This window comes from Balearica regulorum, chromosome 19, assembly GCF_011004875.1.
Source record: "Balearica regulorum gibbericeps isolate bBalReg1 chromosome 19, bBalReg1.pri, whole genome shotgun sequence".
Classification (NCBI taxonomy): Eukaryota; Metazoa; Chordata; class Aves; order Gruiformes; family Gruidae; genus Balearica; species Balearica regulorum.
In genome coordinates, this window is record NC_046202.1 from 850,413 (window position 1) to 876,945 (window position 26,533).

The window sequence follows — 26,533 nt, forward strand, 5'->3', positions numbered from 1 at the left end:
AGAAACCTTGGATCAATGAGCACAGCGGCCAGGAGGATCCCACCGGACGACACGCTGCGTAAAAGCACGAAGATAAAAGTGCCGCGTCTCCTAGCTAGGTAAAAGCTGCCCGTTGCTCCCCAAAGCCAGGTTTCTGCCTCTGGCTCCTCTCTGCGGCCCTGCCCGGGGCTGGCCCTGCAGTGACGCTGCCGTCCCAGCTCCCTGCTGCAGCCACGCGAAGGGCCGGCTCCCGTGGGCAAGGGGACACGGCGTAACGCTCGGTACTCTCACCGTATCCGCTCCCTTCATTTCACCCTCCCTCCCCTCATGCCTTCGGGCAGGAACAGGATTGCGAAGCGGCAGGTGTGAGTGTGAGAAGCGCACCCAACAGAAACCCGAGTGGCACCTGGTCCTCCGCGGGGTGTGGGGATGCCTCCTGCCTCTTCCCGACAGAGCTCGCTCTTCTTGTGGCTTCCAGAAAAGATCCCCTTTCCTGACATTGCAATTCCAGCAGGAATGAAGCTATTAGGCCATGGGAATCCCTCAAATCTTTGTATGTCTGAAAAAAACAGACCCTTTCCCCCCAGGGGATGTGGGTAAGTTGCCGAGCCGCAGCCCCGCAGGGACGAGCACGTCTGTATTCGCGCGGGTGTTTCAAGGTCACGCAGAAGGTCGCTGTCATCCAAGTCCTTGCCGAGGCTGCGACAGGTCTCCCTAGGTGGGGACATCACCTCTGCCTGGCCAGAGCTGCGCTCCAGACCGCGGGGAAGGCCCTGCAGAGGGGACGGGAGGGAAGCACCCCGGGGTACAGCTCCCCCGGTCCCAGAACAGCTGCGGTTTCATCGGAGCAAAAATATTCTCCTTGGCTGAGCTTGCGAAGCTCAGCTGAGAACAATAAAAGCCTGTGCCTCGTGCTGGGGAGAGCCATTGCGGTGGGACAGATGCCAAAGGTTTGACACTGCTCTGCTTTATTTGAATGTTCATTTTACTACATGACACCGTTACTCGCCAGGACAATGTTAATGTCGACTTTGCTTTTTAACCAAGTGCTTTTCAAAACGTGTTAATACCCAGAGACTAGAGTATGGAGCTGTACTTCAGGAGTCGTTGTAACACGCCTTTTTCTTAATAAAGAGACCGAAATCTGCGGAGGATTGTGCTGTCCTACCCCAGCCACAAACCACGAACGTCTCCCGCCTCTCCGCTGGGCTGGAGCCGCATCGGCCAGCGGTGCCGGGCGGCGGGTCGCACCCTGCCCGCCTGTCCCGAGCGAGGGGTGCACGGCCGCGTCCCGGCTCCCGGCCCCAGCGCACCCCCCGTGCGCCCCGCCGCTCCCCCTCCAGCCCACCCTGTTCCTGGGACCTGCCTGGGGCGGCAAATGGCGGGTTCTCGAAGTTTCTGCCCGTGTTTACCGCCTCCCCGCTGCCCTGGGCAGCACCCGCGGGGCCCGGCCCAGCCCCCGGAGCTCCGCCGGGAGCGGGAGCAGACGCGGCCGTGCGGGGCAGGAGCCTGCCGGCTCCCCGGGGAGGCAGGCCGGGCGCTGTCATCCCCCCCCGGGCGCGGCCCGCCGGGCCGACGACCTTGCGGCCTCCGGGAAGGTCGCACGCAGCCGGGCGGGAGCGAGCGGCTGCGGCAGCCGGTGACCTTCACCGGGGCCTGCGGGGCCTCCCTGGGCCGTGCCCCCGCCTGGCGCCCGTCCGAGCCGGCAGCCCGCCCGCGGCTGTTGCGGGCCCTGTGCGGGGCCTGCCCGCGGCCCCACGGCACGGCACGGCACGGCACGGCACGGCACGGCACGGCACGGCACGGCACGGCACGGCACGGCCCTGGTCGCGGTGGCCGCCCGGAGGGGCGGTTCGCGCAGGGCGAGCCAGCCGCGCGGCGCTGCCCCTTTAAGGCGTTGCCGCCGGGCGCGGAGGTTGGTCCCGGGCGGCGTGCCGTAGCGGCGCGCGGGGTCGCAGCACCACGTGGGGCCGGAGCGGCGCTGTCCTTCGCGGCGGGCGGGCGGGCGCGGGGCTCGGCGCGGCCCCATGGTCATTAAAGCGGACGAGATGCCGCCGGCCGCCGTGCCGGCCGCCGCGCAGGGCGGCGAGCAGCAGGAGCCGGGCCCCCGCGGCAGGAGGCCGGCGGAGACCCAGCAGCGCCCCGGTAAGGGGGCGCCGCGGCCGGGCCGGGGCTGGGGACTGCGGCGGGAGCGCGGGCCGGGCCTGGCGGGGCCTGCTGGGGCCGGGGTGCCCGACCCGGGGTGCCCGACCCGGGGGTGCAGGCCCGCTCCTTCTTCCCGGCGCTAGCGCGCCCGGGGCCCGCCGGGGAGGTCGCGGGGTGCCGGGGGAGCGGGGGTCGCCGTGGGTCCCGGGGCACTTCTGCCAACTTCGGCTGCTCGTCCCGCCAGGGGACACCCCGCCGGAGCGGCCCCGGCCCGGCCCGCCTGTCCCGCCGCGAGGTCAGGCTGCCGGCCCCCCGGGCCCAGGGGCCCCCGTTCCTTGCGGGAAAGCCGTGCCGGGGCCCGACGCCCGCTCCGCGGCTGGGGGAGGCTCCGCGCAGCCCGCGCCGGGGCCGCCGCCTCCCCGGAGAGGCGCTGGTTGCCGGGGGCGGAGGCCGCGGCGCTCGCAGCGGGGCCGGGACGCGTGATTCCCGCTGCTCGTCCGTGTTCGGCGAGGCCGCAGCCGGGGGAGGGGGCCCGGGGAAGCGGCGGGGGGGACAGGCCGCGCCCTGCGGAGCCCCAGCCCGTCCCGGCCGGGCCTGTCCCGGCGGAGCAGGGAGCCCCGGGCCCCGGTGAAGGTCACCTTCACCGGGCCGCACCACCGCGCGGCCGCGGGGGGGGGGGGGAGCGGCCGCTCCGGGCCCCGTGCGCTGCCCCGGCTGTCCCTGCCGCGGCCCGGGCCCCTCAAAGGGCTGAGCGGAGCGGCGGCGGTGGCGCGGCCCCCTCGGCGGTGCGGGCCGGGGCGGGGGAGCCGCGGGGCCGGGCCTGCCCGGTGTGCCCGCCGGTGCCCGCGCCCTGGCTGCGGGGAAACGGCCGCCGGTGCCGGTAGTGCCAGGAGCAGGGCGGGCGGGGGCGGCCGCTCCTGGCGCAGGGGGGTTACGGGAATGGTCACCAGCCACCATGTCCACTCCGGACACCGGGGCGTTGGGTGCACCCGTACACGGGGTGCTGCTGGCGCTGCCCGCACTACGCGCGTTGGTGTCTGTGTTGAGCGAGGTGAGAGAGGGCTGGGGTGTCCTGGAAGTTTGGAATACAGGAGCCATTGACACGTTAGGAAATGCTCAAAAGCAAGAACTTGGGTTTTCCTGGGAAGGGCAGATGGCTTGTATGAGAGCTTGGCTGAAAATGACACGTTTTAACTAGTTATCTGCTGGCTGCCCTTACTTTACATCAGAGCCCGGGTGGCTCAGGCCAGGGATGAGGTGCAGCCCCACATCCTGACCGTCCCCAGCACCTGCTCCAGGGCTCTGGGCACAGACCCTGCGAGGCTGCCCCCTGCTCTGGGTTTTGCTGAGTTTGGTGCGTTGTATTTTCAAGAGGTGACAGTCCTGAGCGCCGGTCTCTGGCTCAGCCAAGGCCTTTTTCTCCAGTCGTTAACGTACAGGAAAAAAGGGTAGAAGCAACGTGGTTTGTGGCTGGCCTTCTTCCCGAGGCACTTGTATCCAGTGAGCGAGTGACCCGCCACTTCCTCCCTCTCCTGATTTTATGGTGGTGAGGTTGATTTTTGAAGTTTGACACCTAAAGCAAAGTTCACCAGCATTTGGTGCTGGAGCAGGCTGGACGCAGTTCAAGAGTGGGGAGCGCAGGGCTGAAAGCCTCCCCCTCCTCCTGCGCGCCAGTTTTTAAAGCAGGCGTCACACCTGCAGTGCCAGCAACTGGGTTAAAAAGTTACGCTGCGTAATCTCTGCCTCTTAGGGCGCAAGCTGACTGACGAAGGAGGCAGGGAGGTGGAAAAATCCTCCCCGTGTTTCAGCACTGCAGGATTGCTCAGGCACCTTGTGGGTCTGGGGAGGAGGGGGAGGAAGGCTCTTGTCTGGCCTGGGAGCCTGGGGCTGAGGCAGTGCCTCTGGCCGCGTGGCTCCCAGGCAGAGGTACTGCAGTGGAGGTGAGGACAGCCTGTCCATGTTGGCGTCGGCCTGATGAGCTCTGGCTCCCAGGCCTCTCTTTCTGCCAGGGAAAATCAGCCTCCGCTCTGTGTACCCGCTGTTGCCCATGCGGCTTGCAGAGCACCCGTCTTGGGCACCCTGCTTTGAAGGAGCCAGTCAGTACCGCTGGGCGGTGGGCAGGCCCTGTGCGGGCTTCTCGCTGAGGAAATACACTGCTCTGCCAAGCGTTGAGCCTTGGGGGTTACCTTCTGTGCATCTGAAAAGGCGAGAGGGCAGGTGACTGCTTCTGGCCACCTACTTGAGGCCACTCCATCCTTCTGAGTGCAGAAACACACAAAACCATGAACAGCTGGGGTTCCTGTAATGATTTCTGATGGGGCACTTATGGGTTAAGTTACCTTTCTTATTAGCTAGCACAAGATCAAGAGACAGCCATTGTATGCAGCATTTCTTGGATTATTTCTGTTCCTACAGTTGTCACTGCCTTAGAACAAGTTTCTCATGTGCAAGTTTAGCAGTGCTTCTAGCTACCATAAAATGGTTTTCAACCTTGCCTTGCCCAAAGATTTGCCTTTTCTAACTTGGTGCCCCTGTCCTTCCGGGCCACCCATATCTTCAGCCACGTCTTCTGTTAAAAAAGCGGAGAACGCAGGTGTTAATGGAAAACTGCTGTGGAGGCAAGGGTAGCTGTGCATTAGTAACAAGGTCAGAAGACTGATTTTTAATCTCAGGATCTGCTATCGCTGTCTGTCACCCGACCTTGGAGGTTTGCTGGTGTTTTGGAAAGGGCTGAATTGCTGGCAGTCGGGGTTTTTTAATATGCGGTTGTAACAGGCTTGGGGGAGAGGATCGGAGGAATATTGTGCAAGAGAAATCTGATCACCGCTACAAGGTTAAGAGGAGGAAAGGAGTGTGATAACACAGCATCTGTGTGGCAAGCTGGGGGGGCGGGAACCCGAGGGGATCGTGTCTGGAGCCGTTCTGCTGGCGGAATAAGAGTCGAGCTCCCGCTAAAAGCTCGCTGCTGTCTCTGCCTGAGCAGCCTCACTCATGGGTTTCCCAGCTGAAAAGTGGAAGTAAGTAGGTCAGGAACACGCACCTAGATAAATCCACTGCCTCGTGCACAGTGAGAACAGCGTTGTGTTGCAGAGTCCTGTGTTTGTCGTCTGTAAATGACTAAACTTGGCAGCGCACCCTCTCCTGACGCAGCTTTCCAGCGCTCCCTTTGCGTTCTTGCGTTGTGCTCTATTGGTTGTACTAGCAAGTTGTTGTTTCTAGAAGCTTTAAAGGTCTGAAGTTCATGCATTTTTTGTTTGCATTTGAGAAGTAAAACCAGTCCATAGAGCAGTGCTTGGACAGAGAAAGATGAAAACCAAAGTGTGGCTACTGCCATGGTGATGGTGGCTGTTGCTCTTTGGAGCAGGTCAGTTTTTCGCCAGTAGTAGCAAGGCTGTCTAAGGGTTAGCGTTTGGTTCTTGCCTCCTGCAAGTGGGCAGTTGATGTAGCAGAACTCGCACATGCCCGTTTGGTGGTTGAGCTTTCTGTTGCATTCCACCTTTTTAACGCTGGTGAGTCTGGGGCGTGTGGTTATCTGGCATTTTCTTGACAACTTGGCATAGGGGCACTTAGACAGGTGACAAACATTCCCTCTTTGGGTGGGAAAATAGATCTGTGCTTGCAGGAGTAAGCTCTTTCCTCGAGTTGAAGAAGTAACTGCTGTGGTGCTCACCAGCTGCTTTACCAGTGCTGAGGGAAAAGTCCCGTGAAGCAGGCCACTGAAGTAAGGTTCCCTACAGCTAAGTGACATTAGAGTAATGGCGCATTTTTTAAAAAAAACCATTTCCTTCATTTGCCTTTCACTTTGAAGAGAAAAGCTCTACTGTAGCCCTTTGACAAAACTGCGGGCTCAGAGGAGTTTTATGTAGTTACTGTCCAACAACATAAAACTGCAGGATCGTGACTCTTGCCCTGCTTGCCTAGAGCTACCACGGGTCGGATTAGCCTGACGCCAGCCCTCCTTCCCGGGCTCTCTGCTAGCTAACCTCCTGCTGTTACAGTTGGATGAGGCTGGGAGAAATGGTGACGTGGATATTGGCTGTTAGCAAGCCGTGCCGCGCAGAGTGCCCTGTGAGCAGACACTGGGGGTAAGTGTCGTTACCGTTGGTGGTGCTGGAGCCTCCGCCAGCCTGGAAGCTCAGCGTGCGGGTTCGGCTGGGCTTGAGGTGGGCTCTGGTGCCAGCTCGGGTTATGGCACTGTGCAAGGTAGGACAGGGTGCTCGGTGTCCCTGGCAGAGGGGTTTCTGCAGGCCAGGCCGGTTTCCCAGGCTCCCGCCTGTCGCACGCTCTGGTAGAGCTGCGGGGAGCAGCCGTCCAGCCTGTTCCCTGGGGCTGTGTGCGGCTCCAAGCAGGCCCAGGGCAGCCACGGGCAGCTGGCGCAGGGCTGGCCGGGTGGGAGGCTGCGGGCTAATCGGCACATCTGCACCGCAGGATGCAGGAAGGCAGCGGGAGCTGCTGAGGACAACATGGCAGCTGTCGGATCTCCCCTGCAAACCTTACCTGGAGCTCCCGGCCGGTACCTCTGCGTGTCTTGGGGCTCTCGGCCACATTAGAGTTTATATAGGGCTCTTGGGACCGGCAAAGTTGGTCTTTCCAGGCTTGTGCTGCGTGGAGTTTTCCCCAGAGCTGCTGCGGTTGTGGTGACAGGTGTCAGTCGCAGCGTGGGGTGAAGCTGGAGTTTTTGCTGCGACACTGTGGAGCTGTGGCTGTTGCCTCCCAGCGTGTCTGCTTCTGTCTGCAAGCCTGATGTTCCACTGGTCCCACTGCGTGCAGAATCTAACGGGATAGCTGGCTGTCTTGGGCTCTCGCTGTCTCAGCAGCTTTCTGAAACTAAGGTATGTGCCAGAATAAAATACATGTACCTGGAGAATTATCGACTGATGCTCGGTGCCTGTCTGAAATGTGATTCCTTTATCCAGCTCTCCTCTCTTGAAATTTGAGAAATGTGCTCTTACTAACAGAGTTGATGTTTTTGTTGGTGCTGATCTTTGCACTTTGCCTTAGGTCCTAGTCTTTGCTCCTGATTCTGTGGTGTTTGAATTGCATGTTGTTGTAGCAGAGTCATCCAGCTAGCTAGTTTCAGGACTTAAGTTTCGAAAGTTTTGGCCAGATAGAACGTTTACAAATGGGTTTAGATGTAGTTCCCAGGTGTGGAGAGCACAGCGCGGGTAACTCGGGGTGCCAAATGCAAAGTAGGAGGCATTTCAGTGGCTTCTAAATGCCTGAGCAGGCAGCTGTGGGACCCCATGAATGCCCAGGGGCATGGCTGCAATGCAGATGCCCCGGTATCTGTACAAATACAGAAAAGCCACAAACTTCTAAGTAGGCTGGAATGTGGCTTGAGTTGTTAGGTCTATCCAGCCAAATCTTACTGTGGATGCGTAAGAGCTAGGAATGAATAATTTCCCCACTTGTCATCCTTGGATTGTTAATGTCGCAGGACGTTAACTCTCTCTGTCAGGACCAGAGCGCCACACGCTGCAGCCCTGCCACGCTCTCCATGCGAGTCAGTCGCCAGCGTTGTAAAGCTGCTGAAAAATAAACGCAGTGCTTATACCTCTACCCACAGATGGGTTATAACCAATTTGAGTTTAATGATGGCAGTAGAGCAGCTCTAACGTTTCACTGTGGGCCCTTATTCAAAGAAGTGCTTGTTGCACCTAAAGTGCTGAAAGTTTCTGGGAAGCTGTGGTTTCCGCGGGGAGGTAGAGGGAGGCACGTCCGTGCTGTCTCCCACCTGCCCTGCTGGCATGTCCTGCAGAAACATTTCTGCTAGGGCCATCTGTGGAGCTAATGCCTATTCATTTCGTCAGTTTCTTTACATTCATTAAACTATTTATTTTGTTTAATTTATTATTCAGCTAAATGTTAATTTGCATTAGCTATACTGACACCAGCCTTCACGTGTTAAAGGCAGCACGTACTGCACTGCTCTGAACTTGGTTTGGCTTGAGTTGAAGAAATGCTGCTCAGCTTCACGACACCTCCTGACCAGGTACTTCTCCAGGAGGAGATTTCGCCTCTGCCCAGAAGCCTCTTGATAAGGAGGAAGAGTTGAAGTTGTCAGTACGTCTAAACGCCTTCAAAAATCATCAGAAAAACATGAGTTACTGATGCCGATGTGATCTGAAAGTTGGTGCTGGCTCTTGGGGCCGAGGGGTGCCTGGTCTCAGGGCTCCCAGGCTCAGCGGCTCCTGCGTCGAAGGAGCAGCCCTGGGGTGCCCAGGGCTCCTTGCTTCTTGGGCAGGAGCTCAAACGAGCTGGGGTGGGAGAGTCTTCTGATTCCTCTTCCCTTTGAAAGGACCACAGAAGCTAGCCAGGAGGTTCTGTGGAGAGCTTTTGCTCTGTTTTCAGCTGGTTTCTGCCTTTCTCCTGGCAGATGGCTTGCTGGCACAGGGGCTCCAGGGGCTGCTCCTGGCCTTCCCAAGGCCACCTTTGGAGGAGGGATTGTCCTTCCTCTGCGTGTGTTGTGTTGGCCTTGAGCAAGCGATCACGTGAGCCGTGTGATCTTAGCTTTGTTCTGGTTTTGAGATTTTTGTGCTAGGGATGTGGCACGTACTTTTCTTCTGCTCGGTGCAGAGTTGGGCCCCTTCCTGCCTGTGAAGCAGTGTCGAGCGCTCAGGAGACTTGCTGAGGAAGCCTGTGCTGAAACCTGGGCTGCCTGGGAGCGGGGGGGCTGTCAGGTTTGCTCACCAGACGCGAAGGCTTTCCCAGGCAGGTCCGAGGCTGGTCGGTTCAGGCTTGCACGTCACATCACGTGTGTGAATGACCTGGCTCTTCGCATGTGTCCCAGGAATCCGGGATCACTGAGGGGACCTGAGTAGCCAAATGCCAAGCAGCGTGTGCGTCGGTGCGGGACGTGTGCCCGCGCACGAGGAGCCGTGATGCCCGGCTCTTGCTGCTGGGGGAAGGCGAGGAGCGGGCGGCTGCGGCACGGCCTCTCTGGGGGCATGCTGCGGCCTGCTCAGCTGCAGCCTCCCCGGGGTGCCTGGGGCTTGCAGAGATCTCCAGCTCCGTAATCCCCGCTTCAGTTGCCGGGATTTCTTAAATGCAGAGAAAAGAGTGATGTTAGGGGGTTGTGTGTGTGGTTTTGTGGGGTTTTTTTCTGTGTTTGACATGGCAGAGCAGGGTGAGAGGACACAAAATTCATCTGGAAACTACTTACTGGTTCACTGCCTGGCTGTTTTGTGCTCGCCTGCTTAGTATGGATGGCTGTGCCTGGGCCCAGGCGTGCCATAGTAACTGCCCTCGCCTTGTAATTCAATGCATCTCACTTGCTTACAGGTTTGGCAGCACTGAAGCGCTCTAGCACTCGTCACATGCTGCACTGGTGCAGCACTCGAGATCGGACTATTTATAACCACCTCTGGGCCGGGGCGATCGGTCCGGCATCCCTCTGCGAGCGTGCCTGAGGAACCTGTTAGATACACGTCTGGTTTTCCTCTGGCGCGGCGGGGAGAGGAGAGCTTCAGCTGTGGGGAGCTGCTTTTGGTCTTCACGGATAGCGTGGCGATGTGAGCGTGGCGGTCAGGGAGAGGGGCGAAGGTGCGTGGTGGATGAAGGTCACTGGGCAGCACTTTGGGAGAACTGCTGCAAGCCCAGCGTCTGATTCTGGCAAGCATACGGGACGGGAGCTCAGGGTGTGCAGGATACTGCGCAGAGTCAGACAGTCCTCTGCGTCCCGCCACCCTGGGGCCAAGTAGGAATTTTCTTCGGAGAAGGCGGCGTGAGAAGGCGAGCAGGTCCTGGCTGCAGAGGGCGAGGGCTGCCGCGTGGGAGTTTGCCTTGTGGGGACTTCAATATATGTGTGCAAACAAAACGAACTTTTCTAATCCGGTGCTGCGTGAGCCAGGCTGCTTGTGATCATGGGGAACAGCCTTTTTGCAAACTGCTGCAGGCATGTCACCGATCTAATCTTCCAGACGCGCAGCTTTAACTCGCCCGACGAGAGGTCACCCCTCTTACCAAAGCCTCCCATGAGCTGCGCTGTCTGCCCGGAGGTGCCAGAAGCTGCCCAGTGCGCTGGGCTGTATCCAGACATCATCCCCAGCGAGGCAGTGGCTGGAAGCCTGCAGAAGTGCACCGAACACATCCAAGACCTATCCAAAGCCAAGGACGACGAAGGAAGGGTGACGGTCTGTGATGTGAGCCGTTTGAGACCCCGCATTGGCAGTGCCGGCCCGCTGCGGGAGGCAGAGGCATCCTGTGCGGTGGCTGTCCTTCCAGCCGACCTTGGGGAAGGGCCGGTGGGGCTGGTTGATCATGCTCAGTCGCTTGAGGCCCGCCAGAGCTGCGTGAAACTTGAGGACAGCAGCTTAGCCCACAGATCCTGCCGCCGGGCAGAGCACGTGGCAGCAGCTGACGGGGGGGATGCGGCCCCTGGAGCACGTCCTGCTGGCTGGGGCCACGGCGAGGGACGAGCAGCCTTGCATTTAGACGCAGCCTTAGCGGGTCCGGACAGCGTGCCGAAATGCAGAGGTACTGCTCTCTCCCCGGGGAGCCCTGCGACACCTTCCTCTGCTCTGCCAGCAAGCGCGGGAAAAACCCCGCTGGCCCAACAGACTGTCGTGCCGACTGTCCCCCCTGGTGAGGTGCCATCTAAGGCTCGGGACAAAAGTACTGGTTTTGTAGTGACGGGCCCTGCCGCCTGCCCTGGCGGCAGGTCAAGCTGTGATCCTGGCTCCCAGGCGCAGGCACTGTCGTCAAAGCAGCAGCAGAAGAAGAGGAGGAAGAAAAAGAAGCTCACACTTCTAGGTGCTCAGTGGCATGGTGCTCTGTCGTTCTTCGTGTAGCCAAAATGCTGTATGCCCGTAACAGGGGTGGGTGGCTGCGTACGCCCGTGGCATGGGGCAGGACGAAGGGGATGGGAGGCGGTGTTGTAACTTCATGGCAGAAGGAAAAGGAGGAAGGTGGTGTGATATCCCACCTGGTCACCCACAGTGACCTGTCTGTGCCTTCTCCGTGTTAGCAAAGCAAACATAAGGGGTTTTGCTTGTTTTTTTCCTTAATTCATAAGGCAAATCCTTCTCTTGTTGACTGCAAATGTGTTCTTGTAAAGAATGGGAGCAGATCTGCCAGGCCCAGCCTGCAGCAGTGCAGACAGGAGCGCGGGGCGGCGAGGGACCGAGCAGTGTTTGCTCAGAGCCTTTGGCTCCCTTCAGCTGCACACGGGTGGGAGGAGATGCCTGACCTGCAGGGATGGAGCAGCTCAGCGGCTGCTCCGAGCGCAGGGACGGGATGTTCCTTCTCCTTCACCCAGCACATCTTCCCAGCATGGTGGGGACAGCGAGGCCTCAGCCAGTTGCTGCAGCGTGGGAGGGGAGCAGCTACTTGATCGTATCCTGCTGTCGTCCTCTCCCACTTCTGTGCGAACTGACACAGCATGGCTGGAGTCCACGCCAGTCGCTCCTGTGTGGCACCAGTGGTAACTCAGAGTGGCTTTTGTCCTTGCCAGGACTTGTAAGATATGAGAAACTCAGATTATTATTTTTTTAAAGTCTCACAGTCCAGTTCTGCTTTTCTATCACCGTATTTTGGTTTTGTTCGGTCCCTGGGCAGTAGCTGAATTTTGGTCTCAAATGCTGTCTCTTGGTGTGCCTGGTGGCATGAGGGGATGTGTGGCTGACCCGCTGGTTGCTTGGTTTCTGGTAGAGCGCCTGGTTGGCTGTCCACATGCCTGTCAGCGTGCCAGTGGTGCAGGCACAGCTGGTTGGGAGACCGTGCGGAAACTGTCTTACGCTGCTCAGAATTCGAAATACCTTTGCAGTGGGAATGGCAGAATGACACAGGAGTGCATTTCTTATCGGCTCCAAAACTCAGTGATGGAAAAGGTAGGGTTTGAATTTTCAGTTTTTGCACCTCTAATAGTGTCTGCTGTTACTAACTGTAGGGGAGGAAACTCATCATCTACAGAGCAGTCCCTCCAGACCAGGCTAACTCACAGCAACATAATGTTACCATCTTTTTGACCTGATAATATAAGAAGAGGATTAGTGACTGTCTTTGGTTTAGAAGATTTGTTTGAACATTAATAAGTTATTAAAACTTCCCATGATCTATGCTGTCTATTACTGTGTGCAGCAGCAATATTCAGGTTCGGGTGTGTACCCCTTTTTGTGCCGGGATCCTGACCGGTCAGGCCTGCAAGGTGTCCGCCACCTCTGCAGGCTCACAGAACGGGAAGTGTGATTAAAACATATGTACTCGTTGTCCAGGTGCAAAGATGAAACTCAGTCCTTTTGCTGAACCTCTCTACCAGGTCTGAGCCGCAGTCAGGCAGTCGATTCCTCCCGGTGAGGTGGTGTCTCCGCCGCCGCCTCCTCCCCTCTTCAGTGCTCTGCTTTGCCTGTTCTCCTAACGCTGTAGTCTTGCGTGCACTCGGGATTTGTTCACACTGTGCTCCGCGTAGCAATGAGAACATTGCGTTACAGCTCGGCTGCCAGCCAGCACAAGCCAGAGCTTAGCAGCCTCAGACGTGCCTGCTGGTACAAACCAAGGGCTGAAAGGAGAAGGGTCCTTGCTGGGACGCTCCTGCGTCCCTTGGAATGACAGGGGAGCCTGGAAGTCACGGCCTCTGATCGAGACCGCAAAACCACGTCTCAAGGCTGACGTATTCTGGGAGGGACCTCCTGCTCAGTCTCCAGCAGCGTGAGCAGGGCGGTAAGCAGGAGTGGCGGGGTAGCACCCCTGGAGCGGGTGGGACTGCTTCCCCGTGACTCAGCTGCCTTCTGCAAAACCATCCAGGGTGCATCGCACGGCGCTTTCTCCTGCGGGCGAGAGCTTGCAACTAAACGCAGCTACTGACCCGTTTGGGGCTTGAACCGAGAGCAAGTAACAGGAGAGAGGTCTCTGCAGGTGTCTTTTGGGTGTCCATATTGCTCTTCACGCCATCTTGAATATGCTGAAATCAAGTGCCTGATGCTTTCGCCTCGCTCTCCCTGCGGGCGCTGCTGAGGCCGTGGCACAGCTGGTCTGCAGCAGGTGGTAAGAGCTGGTGACCCACTTTAAGGCAGGCGGGTGAAGCTCCGCTTCCCCGTGGGGAGAGCACACATGGTGAGTCAGCACCCAGCAGGCAACACATCCTCCAGGCAAGCTCGCCTGCGCTGCCATCAACTGGGGTTAAAACAAAACGCACTGTTTTCAGCAAAACATACCTGTTCTGTAAAATCCCACTGGAAAGCCTTCACTGGCCTTAAATCAGAGGGTTAACCTGCTGGACAGCCAGTCTTTCTTGGTCCGGGCTTAACTTTTGTTTCTAAACGTAAGACAGTGCTGGCTGGAGCTGGATCTTCTGGCGTAAGGAGATGTGAAGGTGTTGCCTCTACATGTCTCTTCTGTCACGCAGTGCAGTGCTGCACCAGCCCCGTCTTCACTCAAGTAGGAAAAGAGGGATGGAAAGGGGGAAAATGTTGTATTTCTGCAGACAAGAAATGGTCTTCTGATTTCCGAAACAATTGGTAGTTTGGGGATCTGATACCACTGAGTAGGGAAAAGCAGAAGTGTGGTCCTGGTTGGTAACTTTTCCTTTCTGCATGCAAGCTTTCTCTGTCTTGCTTTGCTTTGCAGCTGAGGGTGTTCGCTGTGCTCAAGACCGGTGTGTGCATGGGTTGTTCGGTGCTCACGTGAAGCCTCTCTCCTCCTGGTCTGGTTAGTCCCTATGCACTGCTTTCCTTCTCCCCACTTCCAGCTCTGGCCAGTTAATTTCTGTTTGCTATGGAGGCACCTTCTCTGCTGGATCTTGCTGAGAAAAAAGATGTAAAACAAAATCACGTTTACTCAGGATGACAGTGTCCCTTTCAGGAATATCCTGCCAAATGTTGTGGCACAGAAGTAGCTTCAGTGCCCACCTCGCTACTGCTGCTAAGTTGGTTGGAAAGCATCCTTGATCGAGCCTTTAGCATGACTACCAGTCACAGGAGTGTGCCTGGAGCATGGCACAGACTGCAGAGCATTGGGACAGGCGATGTGACTGGGAATGTGAGCAGAGAGACAGGAGCTGGTACATCCCATGGGCTGCTCCTTCCACGCCTCAGCTGCCAACAAAAGTCCGCTGTTTGTCAGCAGCACCTCGAGCTTGTCATCTGTGACGCTGTTGGAAAAGGTCCTTGGCCGTGGACGGGTGGAGACTGGGGGTCTCAGGGTGTGGGCAGCACCGCCGCGGCTGTGCCTGGATTTTGCCCTTGGTGTCTGCTGCCACAGCAGTTGAAGATGGGCTGTTGGGTCTTTTGTCAGTGCTACGGCCTTCGTCATAGCCAAATTCTGCCTCCCCTTTCTGGCTGCTACAGCAGGAGCAAAAGCTCAGAGATCCTGCCCTGCTTGGGTGGGTAGGGGCTGGACCACACCTGGCTTGGGAGCCTGCCGGGCTGTCCTGTCTGCAGGACTAGTAGCCCCAGGTGTAGCTGCCTGCGCTCCCTCCTCTTGTTCAGGCAGCACAGGAGGAGCGTGGCTGTGCTGGCTGTAGGGTGTGATGAGGGGCTCTCCCCAGCCCTCTGGGCATGGCCTGGCTGTTCTGAAACCGCATTTCTTGGGGCACTCTTGTGTGGAGCTTTTTTCCTCCTCTCTAGCATGACTGCAGCTTGCTAGAGCCAGAGCCCAGCCTCTTGTCTGGCTTGCCCATGGTTTCATCTGTCAAAGAAATGAACAGCTTGCGTTGGGGACATGTGCAAAGTGACAGGGAACATGAGCAGCAGCTGCTGAGATGCTGAAGGCAGCGGAGGCTGCTTAAGGTAGCTGGGTTACCTGCTGCCTTTTGGAACGGGTGTGCTTTCCTTGTGTTTCGTGCTCTCTTTCACCATGTCCTAATTCAGCCTTGACAGTCGTCCCTGAGGTGGGTTTGCTGTTGGCAGTCGTAGCCTGGAGCAGGAGCGTGACCCTCCAGGGACACCTCAGCAAGGCTTGTCGCTGCAGCCTCGTGTTGTGCTCCAGAGGTGTGCAAGCGGCTGTAGCGTTTCCATCCCTGTTCTTATACATGGTGATGGCTGGATGACTCTTCTGGGCTGCCGGAGCAGTTGGGGCTGATAGGCAAGAACTAACCGTGGTAGCTTTAGGTCTTCAAGCCACAGCGCCAGTCTGCCTTTCAGAAATGACAGAGGTTGAGCTGCCATCTCCCCTGGAGCGCAGCTGGAGCTGGGACTGATGCCTTGCTGGGAGGTGAGGAGGAGGAGGAGGAAAGAGGCCTGCCAGATGGAGCTGGCTGGGGGACTGCAGCTTGGTGCTCAGCAGCCTTGGGGCATTAACCTGGCTTTGTGCTGCCCCAACCCGGTGCAGCCTTTTGGAAAGGCCATTCCCATGCCTGGGAAAGTGCCCAGCCCGCTCCACCTGTGAGTGGGTGCCTGGGAGCACCAGGCTGGAACTGCCATGTGTGACTTTGGGGGTCCAGTGGCCGGGTGTGCTGGCCGTGCATGGCTGGGACGGGACAGCCATGCTGTGAATGCACCCTGCGGGCCGTGACGCCCGCTCCCTTCCAGCATTTGCTGCTCGAGGTAGGCAGGTCGGAGCGATGCCCTGCTCCCAGGCTGGGGGCAAGGGGGTCTCTTCCCTCTCTCAAAGGCTGTCATCAGCAGCTCTTTCCACAACTCCAGCTTACCCCAGCAGCACCTCAGTCCAACAACACAGTGTGTCCTCTTTAGCCTGCTCCCCAGCCTGGTTTGGTGGGCGTAGGCTACCCTAGCAGACCAGCAGCTTCCTGATCTTATCAGCACTCTGACATTATCCGCCTTATTGGAAAAGAAAACAAACCATTGCAGGAGCGGTGGAGTCGGTACAGAGAGCTCCCCATCCCTGTGATGCATCTGTCTAAATGAGCACTTAAAATGTCGTCATCTTTTTCTTGAATAAAATTGTTTAGGCAAAGCCTCGCCCTGGCACCATGGGATCTCTGCGAAGTATTTTGGAAATGCAGAGGGTGGCCAGATGCAGGCAGGGGTGTGGGAGCTGTTTGTGTGCCTGTGGAGTAACCTGGCTCCCACGTGATGCGCAGCTTAGCAATGCAACTGCCGTCTCTTCCCCTCCCTTCTCTCCTGGCTGAGCAGTAGCGTACCAGGAGGTATGTTAGGAGCTGCGTAACATGTTGGTGCAGAGGTTACAGCTGCCTCCAGGCCGCAAAGCACCACACACCCATTTCTTTTAATTAAGAGGCTTCTTAAGACTAAGCTGAATGTGTTGTACACTGACCCATCCTTCCTGCTTTCCTTCCCTCCCCTCTCCGCACACGGTTTGTGGAAGATGCAAACCCCGCAGGCGAGCGAGAGCATGTTAATTGTGCTGTGAAGGGAAGGGCCTGGCACACCTATGTCTAGTAAACACCAAGTGCAGGATAAAACCCTTGCTGCCTTTTAACCCCTGGTTCACTTGGGCTGGCCAGGGGACAGTGGTGCTGTCCGAGCCAGTCTCTCCAGGCACTCAGAGAGGACCGTCCATTTGCTCAGACCATGTCTAAATCCCTCTCTTCTCGTGCAGAGCACCCGTCTGGCGTGGCACTGATGAATGGCAGCGGCCCGCACGAGAGCCTCAAGGGTGAGAAGGATGCCAGGCAGAACGGTCACGAGGAGGCTGACCCGGGAGAAGATGGGAACGACCAGGAGGTCATTGTCATACAGGACACAGGATTTACGGTCAAGATCTGTGCGCCAGGGATAGAGCCCTTTTCCCTGCAGGTACCTCCCTTTGTCGGCTGGGGAGGGGAACGGAGGCGGCGCTGGAGGAGGAGGAGGCGGGAAGCGTTTGAGCCAGGGCGCATACACCACTGTCCATTCAGCCAGGCAGGGAAGGGGACAGGGGACTGTGCCCAGGAAGGTCCCTGTTAGCCCCCATGGTCTGGACAGTACCTTCAGGCTGCTCGCAGCTCCCTGTGTCCTCTGATGGGATTGAGTGGGGAAGGAGGCAGCAAAGCATGGAGGGTGCAGGAGAGAAGCTGCCTGACCAGCGGCTTCTAGAGAAAAAGGAAGGAAGAGGTAGAGGTGAGCAACAGGCTGTCTGGCACAGGCCTGCCTGGGCTTTGCGAGGATGAGGAGGGTGTTTTGCTCCGGATCCCAGGTGTGGAGCAAGGAGAGGGGGAGTTAGCCAAGGTGTATGTGCTCCTTGTCCAACATGGAGGAGCTCAGACATGGAGCTGAGCACAGGGCAAATGCCTTTCCACTTCTGGGCTGTTTTAAAGGAGGGATGTGAAAACATGATTTCTGGATCTGACTGTCAGGAAGGGAAAATCCCTTACTTGCCCAGTGGTTTTGGCATGCTGCTCCTTTGGGCTAACCTGGGTTTGGTACAGTGACGGGCGCTAGCACAGCTCGGGTAGCTCAAGCACCAGCCTGAAGATCAAGGGAACGATGCTCTGCACAGCGCTCTGCGTGTTGTGTGGACAACGGCATGTGCTGCCAGATCAGGACAGGCTTTGACGTGCCTAGCTGATATTCTGATTTAGCTTGATACTTCACTGAAAACCATTTGGATGAAGTATCTCTAATTTTGAGGGGAGACATCCGGAGTCTAAACCGAGTGAGAAGTCTTATCTCCCCAAGACTAGCAGAGAGTGCAGTGAAATTATATCCCCTGTGGAACTAGCTGTATCTCAGCCTAGCTTATTTCTCCTTTAAATCCCCTTGGCTGTTAGTTTTAATAGACTAATAATAGCAGGTCATGTTGTTTACAGCAGCTTATGTAAAATACCCTGAGTCCTCCTAGCTTGAGAGTAGTGTCGGTAGTGCTGGAGCCAGAACATGGAGGCAGGAGAGCCGCCCTGGCACACGAGCCGGGGCGGTTTCTTGCATCACAGGAGCTGTGCATTTGCAGGTGGCATGCCCTGGACGTGTGGCACTGGCACAGACATGCCGCGCTGCAGGTACCATGGCAGATCGAGTGGAGGAAATGGTCTGTTTTCCATGTGCATTGTTCAAAGCCTCACCACAAATATGCAGTGTGAATGGGTGAGGGAAGAGCCCTCGTTTCCCCATTGCCTTCTATTCCTTCGCTGCCCTCTCTGCCACCTCTGTCCCATGCCGAGTGCTTGGCACAGCACCAGGCTGTGACACCTCTGGGTGCCAAGCCCTGTGGGACAGAGCTGGGGTGGCCGACCCTGGCAGCACCCTCCCAGCAGGGACAGAAGTGATCTCCCTGGGAGGGAGAGCCTAGAGTCTGCCTTTCCGTGTCTGGAGAGGTACAAAAGGCATTTGATTCTGCGGCAGAGGGACAAAGTTTGGCAAGAACATGTGTGAGGATTGAGAATAAGTGTCTGGGTTCTTCCCTTCTTAAGGTCTCTCCTCAAGAGATGGTGCAAGAGATCCACCAAGTTTTGATGGACCGCGAGGATACCTGCCATCGGACTTGCTTCTCTCTGCAGCTGGATGGCAATGTTCTCGATAACTTTGCTGAGCTGAAAACTATTGATGGACTGCAGGAGGGCTCGCTGCTGAAAGTGGTGGAAGGCAAGTTCCTTCAGACTTCGGGAGGGAATGAGTGAGGGTTTTTGTAGGGAGTGGCTTTGGCCACCTGGCTGCCCTTTCCTGTGGTTCCTTTTTCAGACCTGTGTGCCAAAGGAGTAACCAACTGTGTAATTCCAGTTTCTTTCCTCCCTTTTTGCTCGTCAGAGCCGTACACGGTGCGAGAAGCCAGGATACATGTGCGTCACATTCGGGACCTTCTGAAGAGTCTTGACCCGTCAGATGCTTTCAATGGTGTGGACTGTAATTCACTGTCCTTCCTGAGTGTCTTCACGGAAGGAGACCTGGGAGGTACGGGGCAAAAAGGCTTCTCTGGTGTGGTCAGTGTTTTCATTCCCCTGACTCCTTGCTTCGTTAAAACATGTCGTAGCAATCGGCTGTCCCACATCATTCAGGAGTGCAGAGAAACACTCAGAGCACTCCTGCATTCCTCCTTGAATAATTACTGGAGGAGGGAACGCTATGTTTTTTCAGCACTGACTTGTTATCTGTGTCTGTTCTAGACAGTGGAAAACGGAAGAAGAAAGGTGCTGAAATGGAACAAATTGACTGCACCCCTCCTGAACATATCCTGCCAGGTAGCAAAGAGAGACCCCTGTGTGCCCTTCAGCCCCAGAACAGAGACTGGAAGGTAGAGTTCTCCTGTGTCATTAAAACACCTATTGGCACATTCCTTGCAGCAAACTGGTGTTCAGGGATTGAAAGCTGCACTGAAGTGGACTTTGGGATTTGCTCTCCTTGATGCTTAATGAGTGCTGGAATAGCACTGCTTAGCCAAAAGAATAAAGTCCAAGAGCTTGTGCGCAAAACACTGGCCACCGAGTCTGGACATCTGCAGAGTGTGAAATGGCCAGTCTTGTTGGGAGTGGTGGCAGGGAAGGAGAACAGCATTTCTCTGCAAAGTCCTGGGATGGGATCTGCAGATCACTACAAATTACCCTTAGCTTTCCCATACCCTCCCTCTTGGATTCCAGTTTAGAAGCTGCTATTTGAAAACCAGTACAGCAAGAAATCCATGCCTTGTGCAGCCCAAAGGCCCAGGGTGTCTGTTTTTACCTGTGTCTTGCGGTGTGAAAGACAGCAAACTGAGGCAAATTAGTGGACTGCAAGCGGTTTGAGGAAGGCTGTGCTCTTGAGAGCAGGGTTTTTTGTAAGCTGTGTTTCTGGAGCCAAGTGAGGGTGGCAGGTAAAAGGAATCTGGCATGTACATCAGGTGGCTCTGTAACTCAAGGGAATTAATTCCTGCTGACAGGAGTTGCTTGTGTTGTGTTCTTCTGTAGCCTTTGCAGTGCCTAAAGGTATTGACGATGAGTGGCTGGAACCCTCCACCCGGTAACCGGAAAATGCACGGAGACCTCATGTATTTATATGTCATCACGGTGGAGGATCGGCACGTCAGTATCACTGCATCCACGCGAGGATTTTACTTGAATCAGTGAGTAACTGAGATTCCTCTTGTCCTGCCCTGCAGCAGGGAGCTTGTGATAGCCAACTGGAAAAGAACTTGCAAACAATTGGTGCTATTTTATTTTTTTGGTAGAAAATAGCCTGTTTTAATTCGCTGCAACATGGGTTTGTAGGAGTTGCTATACTGGATTGGGCTGTTCAGTTATGCCTGGTACCATTTCTCCGCAGTGGATAAATGCCTGATGCTTTAGGGAAAGTTTAAACATCCCATAATGTCATCAGCTAATTAGAGCACTTTGAGTTGGGAGAGAATTCCTTCCTGACCACTGCAACTATCTCATTTTGCCCTAAAGCAAAAGCACAGCCTGTCAGAACTTCCTAGGCTGGGCACAGATTTGACTAGACTTATTTTTATTTTTAAATAGTGACTATTTAAAGTGCTGAGGAGTGTTAAAGTGGCTGCGCTGTGCTGTGCCTGTCAGAGCAGCTGTGTTGAGGGAGGTGCAGCGTCCATCCAGCCCAGTAGCTGTGACAGAGACCTGTTGAGTTGAGGGTGACCAGGAGAGAACTCCAGAGCAGCAAACCCTGCTGTACCTGAGCAACCATCAGCTCGGAAGCATCTCTGGATGGCCTCAGTCCTGCAATCCAGATAATTGCCTGGGCAACCATAACTGTGTGCTTTAAATACAAGGTTATAGTTCACAGGAGAATGAAGCTGCCTGAAAAGGAGACCTTAAAATATAGAAGGTAAAATTCAAGCACATTTCCACCTTCTGTCCCATTATGAAGTGGAAGTGCTCTGTGTTCAACTGGCTCGTGAAAGAAGTGATTTGTAGTCCATTGTTTCCCCTCAGATCTGTAAAAATAAGTGTGTACCCTTACACTCATTACTTGTAACATCTGAGTGCAGGTCCCAGGAGACCAAGTGGTGCAATGAACAGAAAACGAGTGGCCTCTCTGAGTTTGGCAAAAGGTGACCAGGAGAGGAGGACCTGTCGGTGTGCTCCTGGCAGTCTGGTGCTCAGCCTGCCAGCCGGGAGACCCGGTGTCTTGAGACGGCACCGGCTGTTTGCTGTAGTTGGTGACATTACCGTTGGGGTCTCTGTTTAGCAAAGGCCCTTTTGGTGTGTTTGGAAAGCTCCATGAAATCGGTCCTTCCCAGCTATAAAAATAAAAGCCTCTCTTGAACCTGGTGGTGGCTGAAGAAGTTCTAAATTAAATTTGCTGTGCAACCCATCAGGGCCCAGGTACAGGGTAGCTAACTGTATGGCATGTGGAGGGACTGGAGAGGGTCTTTGCAGCCCCTGTGTCACGTGGTCTCTGCTTTGCAGGCACATTGTGCAGCCCTTTCATGCAGTGCATATATGGAAAGCTCTCACTCATGTGTCTTTTTTCTTCTTTTCATCTCCTCCTTCAGGTCTACTGCATACAACTTCAATCCCAAACCTGCAAACCCCAGTTTTCTCAGTCATTCCTTGGTGGAACTACTTAACCAGATCAGTCCTACCTTCAAAAAAAACTTTTCTGCACTGCAGAAGAAACGGTAGCAGCATTTTCTCCTCTCTAGTTGCCTTGAATAGTCTGTTGTTAAGTTGCTTGGTGAGGCTCAGCTATGTGGTTGGTTCTGTGGGAAGTGGATGCCACTGATATAGCAAGGATTGCAATGCCTGCGTTTGCTGAGCTCATGTAGCGGTGGGGTGGTTGGGACATGCGAGTCTATGCAGCAAGGACCACCAAACACCTGACTAAATATCATGGCAGCACCCAGCTTTCCCTTGCTTGTAACATGGAGCTGTGAGAGCTGATGTGACGTTCAGCACGACAGTACCAGAGGCCGGTGGAAACCCAGAGTCCCAATCCTTATCCACTGGATGGTTTCTCTTGGCTGTAGCTCCCAGATGACTCTTGTGTAGAGCATGTAGATTTAGGGATTTTGGTTCTGCCTAAAGCAAAGGGTGAGAGGGCAGCAGCTTTCCGTTGCCATGCTGTGAGCTGTGCCTGGAATTCAACACTCTGTCCCTGCTGAGAAACGGAACACGAAGGGCTCTCTGCCTGGAGAGAGAGAGCCCAGAGATGGACTGCAGTGTTCAGACAAGGGAACTGCTGATGTGTTGAGCAGCTCCTGAGATGTGGGTCTCCCTGCTGAGTCTGTGTGTGGGCTACGTGCCTTGTGGGAGACTTGATGTCCTAGCTAGCCAGGCAGCAAAGAGTTCATGCCAAGTGCGGCCACCTGCTGCAGCAGGGACTCACTTCCTAACCTGACCAGTAGGTACTTCTCCCCTGAATCCAAAAAAGAGCCTGAAGCCTAGAATACTAGGGAAAGTAATGTATCAGGGCTTTGTGTAGGCTTACAGTGGAGAGAGAATAATTATTTTAAACATGTCTGTGCATGTTCATTTTCTCTAATATCCTTTAGCTCCTATAATAATAACAATAAAAACCAATAATGTATTGTTTTATTCCCCTGCCCTTGCTGCAGGGACCATTTATTCTGCTCCAGGACAGTGGGTCCTGTGCAAAAGCCTGTCATTCTTTAGAGTCCACTTAATGAACTGCCTCGGCTCAGCAGGGTGCAAATTGACAGGCACATTGTGTGGCTTTCAGGAGCTCTGCTTCTGCTCTCATTAAGAAGATGAAAGTGACACTAGACAAGGGCTGGAAATTAGCAGTGGCCTCCAGCCACCACTGTGACTATCTGGCCATTTAAAAATGATTATACTGTATTGCTGCTTGGGCCAGAAGTAAATACAGATGAGACTCCAGCACCTGCTGAGAGCAGACAGATTACACAAGAGGCCATTCGGTGAAGCTTGCTTTTTTGCTTCATTAGTGGATGTGTGCTGTAGGCTGCTTTTATAATGCAACCCGTATGGAGCAGCGTGAAAGCTGAGGGGTGCCTGGGTGGGAACGGGCATCCTCTGGCTCTGAATACAGAGGGTGATGGGGATCTCCAGAGATGCAACTGAGGATAAAACTGGGGAAAGGGGATGGGGAGAGCCCAGGTAATTCTGCAGACTGTTGTCGAGAGATGCTGCCTGTGGCAATCAGTCATCGTGGGGTATAGTACTTGTTAAATGGAAGTCCACTGTGCTGCTCCTGAGGCCTGGTCTTGTTCTGTTGTTTGTCAGAAGCTCATGTTGCAGCAGAAGGAAAATTCTCTTAGAATAGAAAGAAATCCTCCTTTGGAAAATGTCTAATAGTTTTCACTCCCGAACTAGGGTTCAGAGACACCCCTTTGAAAGGATAGCCACCCCTTTCCAAGTGTACAGCTGGACGGCTCCACAAGCAGAACATGCCATGGACTGTGTCCGGGCAGAAGACGCTTATACTTCTAGACTGGGCTATGAAGAGCACATACCCGGACAGGTACTGGTCTTGCTTTGCCTCAGAATGCTGGCAAGAGTTTTGCTGCCAGCTGCTCTGGGAACCAGTTAACTATTAACGAGTAGACCTCTGGTATTTGTTGAAGGGTTTTCCTCATCAAGGGAAAACTTGTGGGAGTTCTTGTTCTTGACAGTGCCCTTGATTATAGGGGCTGTGCCACTCAGGCTGCAGCTCCCTGAGTGCGTAAAGGTCTGAGAGGAGCAGCTTCTGCTTGGGTGTTTATAAATCCCGTGTCCCTGCTCCGATGAGCACCACTGCAGAGAAGGCAGAGCGCTCCTCCATGCCAGTCAGGCCTGGAACGGCTCTTGCATCTCTGAGCAAACTATTCCAAATGCTTCAGTTGCAGCTCGGTAGCATAAAATCTTGCAGGCTGTGAGCAGTGCAGGGCTGTAACGGCTGCCTGTGGGTGGCTGTCTGCCTGCGGTGTGACTACGTTGCAGCGTGCTGGCCATTGGAACCTGCACGGTGCTCCTCCAGAGCCAGCCAGCTGCTATTTCCATTAAACTGTGCTGCATAGGCTGGGCTAATGTAAGGCCTGTCCCAAACTGCTGTTGAATAAAGTCCACTCACGAGGAGTGTTCATTCCTGCTGCTAATTCGCTTCCTGTGAATTCCATGGCAGCCTGAATTCTTGCCCCTTCCCCTCCCTTCTCTCACGAAGTGCCTCGTACAGCAGAAACGCTGACTTGCCAGCCCCTTCCTACACAATGCATTGCTTCCCACAAGGCTTTGACTCTTTCAGACCAGAGACTGGAACGAGGAGTTGCAGACCACGCGAGAGCTGCCGCGCAAGAACCTGCCCGAGAGGCTGCTGAGAGAACGAGCCATTTTCAAGGTAACTTTGGGCTGTGCAGGCAACTCCTCCCACAGACCCTTCTCTGCTGCCCGTATCACATCTGGATGCTTCGCTTAGGCTGCCCTTTAGAAACTGCAAGAGGAGGGTCCCCGTTTCTAAGCTGGGGGGGTCTTGTTCTCTCTCACGTCTGCTGTCTGCTCCCAGCCCCACAGGGGAGAATTGTGCTCTTTGACCCCGTGTCTGCCTGCTGACCCTGAGGCAGCCTCCTCTCAGTCCTCTGCTCTTCCGTCTGATCCAGTCCCCCTTTGGGTTGGGGGGACACACACCTAAGCCCTCCTCTGCAGAGAGCTAATGAGTCTGAGCCATGCTGATCCCTCACGTTCTGGCTCCTGGAGCTTGTATCCAAGCCACTAGCCAGGCTCACAAAAGGAAAAGCCAGCTGGCTGGCCTGCCTGCCCGCTGGAAGGCTGTCAGGAGGAGAGGAGTGACAGAAATCTACAGGGAGCTTGGAGAGCGAGGTGCTGGAGGATGGGAGCCCTTCCTTACCCAGCTTTCTCTCCGCTTACCTCCAGGTTCACAGCGACTTCACTGCAGCAGCAACAAGAGGTGCTATGGCTGTCATTGATGGCAATGTCATGGCCATCAACCCCAGTGAAGAGACCAAGATGCAGATGTTCATCTGGAACAACATTTTCTTCAGCCTGGGCTTTGACGTCCGTGACCACTACAAGGACTTTGGCGGAGATGTTGCTGCTTACGTAGCTCCTACCAATGATCTCAATGGTGTGCGGACCTATAATGCTGTGGATGTAGAAGGGCTGTACACGCTGGGGACTGTAGTGGTGGATTACAGAGGTTACAGGGTGACAGCTCAGTCTATTATTCCTGGCATCTTGGAACGGGAGCAGGAACAGAGCGTCATCTATGGGTCAATAGACTTTGGCAAGACAGTTGTCTCGCATCCCAAGTACCTGGAGCTGCTGGAGAAGACCAGCAGGCCACTTAAGATCCAGAAGCACAAAGTCCTCAACGACAAGAACGAGGAGGTGGAGCTGTGCTCCTCGGTGGAGTGCAAAGGCATTATTGGCAATGACGGGCGTCACTACATCCTGGACCTGCTCCGCACTTTCCCTCCAGATCTAAACTTCCTGCCTGTTGAAGGGGAGGAGATGCCAGAGGAATGTAAGAAAATTGGGTTCCCCAAGCAGCACAGACACAAGCTTTGCTGTCTCCGGCAAGAGCTTGTTGATGCCTTTGTAGAACACAGGTGAGCTGAGCTCCCCACTTCCTCTACCCGCAACTGGTAAGGGTCCGAGTCAGGATCACGCTGCATTGTCGCGGGGACATCATGACAGAGCTCCCACACGTGGGCAGCTGATTCCCCGTTGCTTGGCCCTGCAGGTGCAATTATAGAAACGTAATTACCAAGAGGTGAAAACAGTAGGGATTCTGATGGGGTAAGGGGAGCTGGGGAAAGAGGTGGTTTGCTTTTCAGTCTCCAGATCTGTTTGTTGTTTCCTGTCCAAACATTTGGAAGCTCTTCTTTCCCTGCAGATATTCTGTGCACCTGATGGCTAGGGAGGTGGAAGGATTTATGCTTCTCTTTAAGGCTCTCCAGATGTTTTGAATGCTACCTGGTTTTGCCTAGAGGCTGGAAAAAAATTACCTATGGGAACTGCCATAGGCACTTTTGTGGTGGGATGTGTTGGTGTGCGGGCTCACTCAGTGGGGGCGAGGAAGCGGGGGCTCTGGAAGCAGGAGAAGTCGAAGTTGTGTGGTGCTGGTGCTGTTAATGCTGCTGGCCCCAATGTGAAAGGCTGCAGGTGCTCTGCTATCACAGATGGTCAGAGCCTGTGCTTTGCTTGCCGAGCAGACGAACCCTTCCGGTGCTGACAGAGGAGCCCTGCCTGCTGAGCAACCAGTTCTGCAGCCAGTGCCCTTCCCAGTTCTGCTGCGTGCCTGCAGGCAGGCTTTGCTGCTCCCTGGGAGAGCTTCCAGACCAGCAGCCTGCAGGACTGTGGCCGTAGGGTGCTGCTGCTCCTCCTTGGCTAGCAGAGGCTGGGCCTCTCTGTAAAGGTCTCCTGGCAAAAGTGCTGCTGGTTTGTGTTTGACTAGTCCTGTGCATCTGGCAGCAAGAGTCTTCCCGAGCCATCTGTGTGCAGAAAACAATTTGTAACCGCTGCAAGGAGATTAGTTTCCCATTGTGATGGGTAATGAAAACCCACTTTTTTTTTTTTTTTTTGCTTCTTCTGATAAACTAATGTGCGCTTTTTTGACTTTGGAAAGCTCATGGGCAGAGGGTGTACATCCTGCCTTTCCACAGGGAAACTGTGTGGTCTATAATGGTAACTTTGTGAGGTTTTTCCTCACAGAGCAGCAGTGATCTGTGATTT

At 55.4% G+C, this 26,533-nt stretch overlaps 1 protein-coding gene across 2 annotated transcripts in view; it reads left to right on the forward strand.

Moving 5' to 3' along the window:
* The first annotated feature begins 1,893 nt into the window (after nt 1–1,893).
* The window catches only part of CLUH (CLUH binding protein of NUMT mRNA), a 41,315-nt gene continuing 16,675 nt past the window's right edge, over nt 1,894–26,533 (forward strand). Inside the window, exons 1-10 of one of the 2 annotated variants that reach the window (XM_075771914.1) lie at nt 1,894–2,124; nt 16,579–16,775; nt 18,368–18,539; nt 18,702–18,845; nt 19,058–19,185; nt 19,835–19,989; nt 21,379–21,504; nt 23,180–23,327; nt 24,087–24,179; nt 24,713–25,407. In XM_075771914.1, coding sequence (XP_075628029.1) covers nt 2,007–2,124; nt 16,579–16,775; nt 18,368–18,539; nt 18,702–18,845; nt 19,058–19,185; nt 19,835–19,989; nt 21,379–21,504; nt 23,180–23,327; nt 24,087–24,179; nt 24,713–25,407 — 1,976 coding nt within the window. In that variant the 5' untranslated portion in view covers nt 1,894–2,006. Of the gene's footprint in view, nt 2,125–9,483; nt 10,876–16,578; nt 16,776–18,367; nt 18,540–18,701; nt 18,846–19,057; nt 19,186–19,834; nt 19,990–21,378; nt 21,505–23,179; nt 23,328–24,086; nt 24,180–24,712; nt 25,408–26,533 lie in introns of those variants that run through there. The other variant, XM_010304641.2, reaches the window with a different exon arrangement.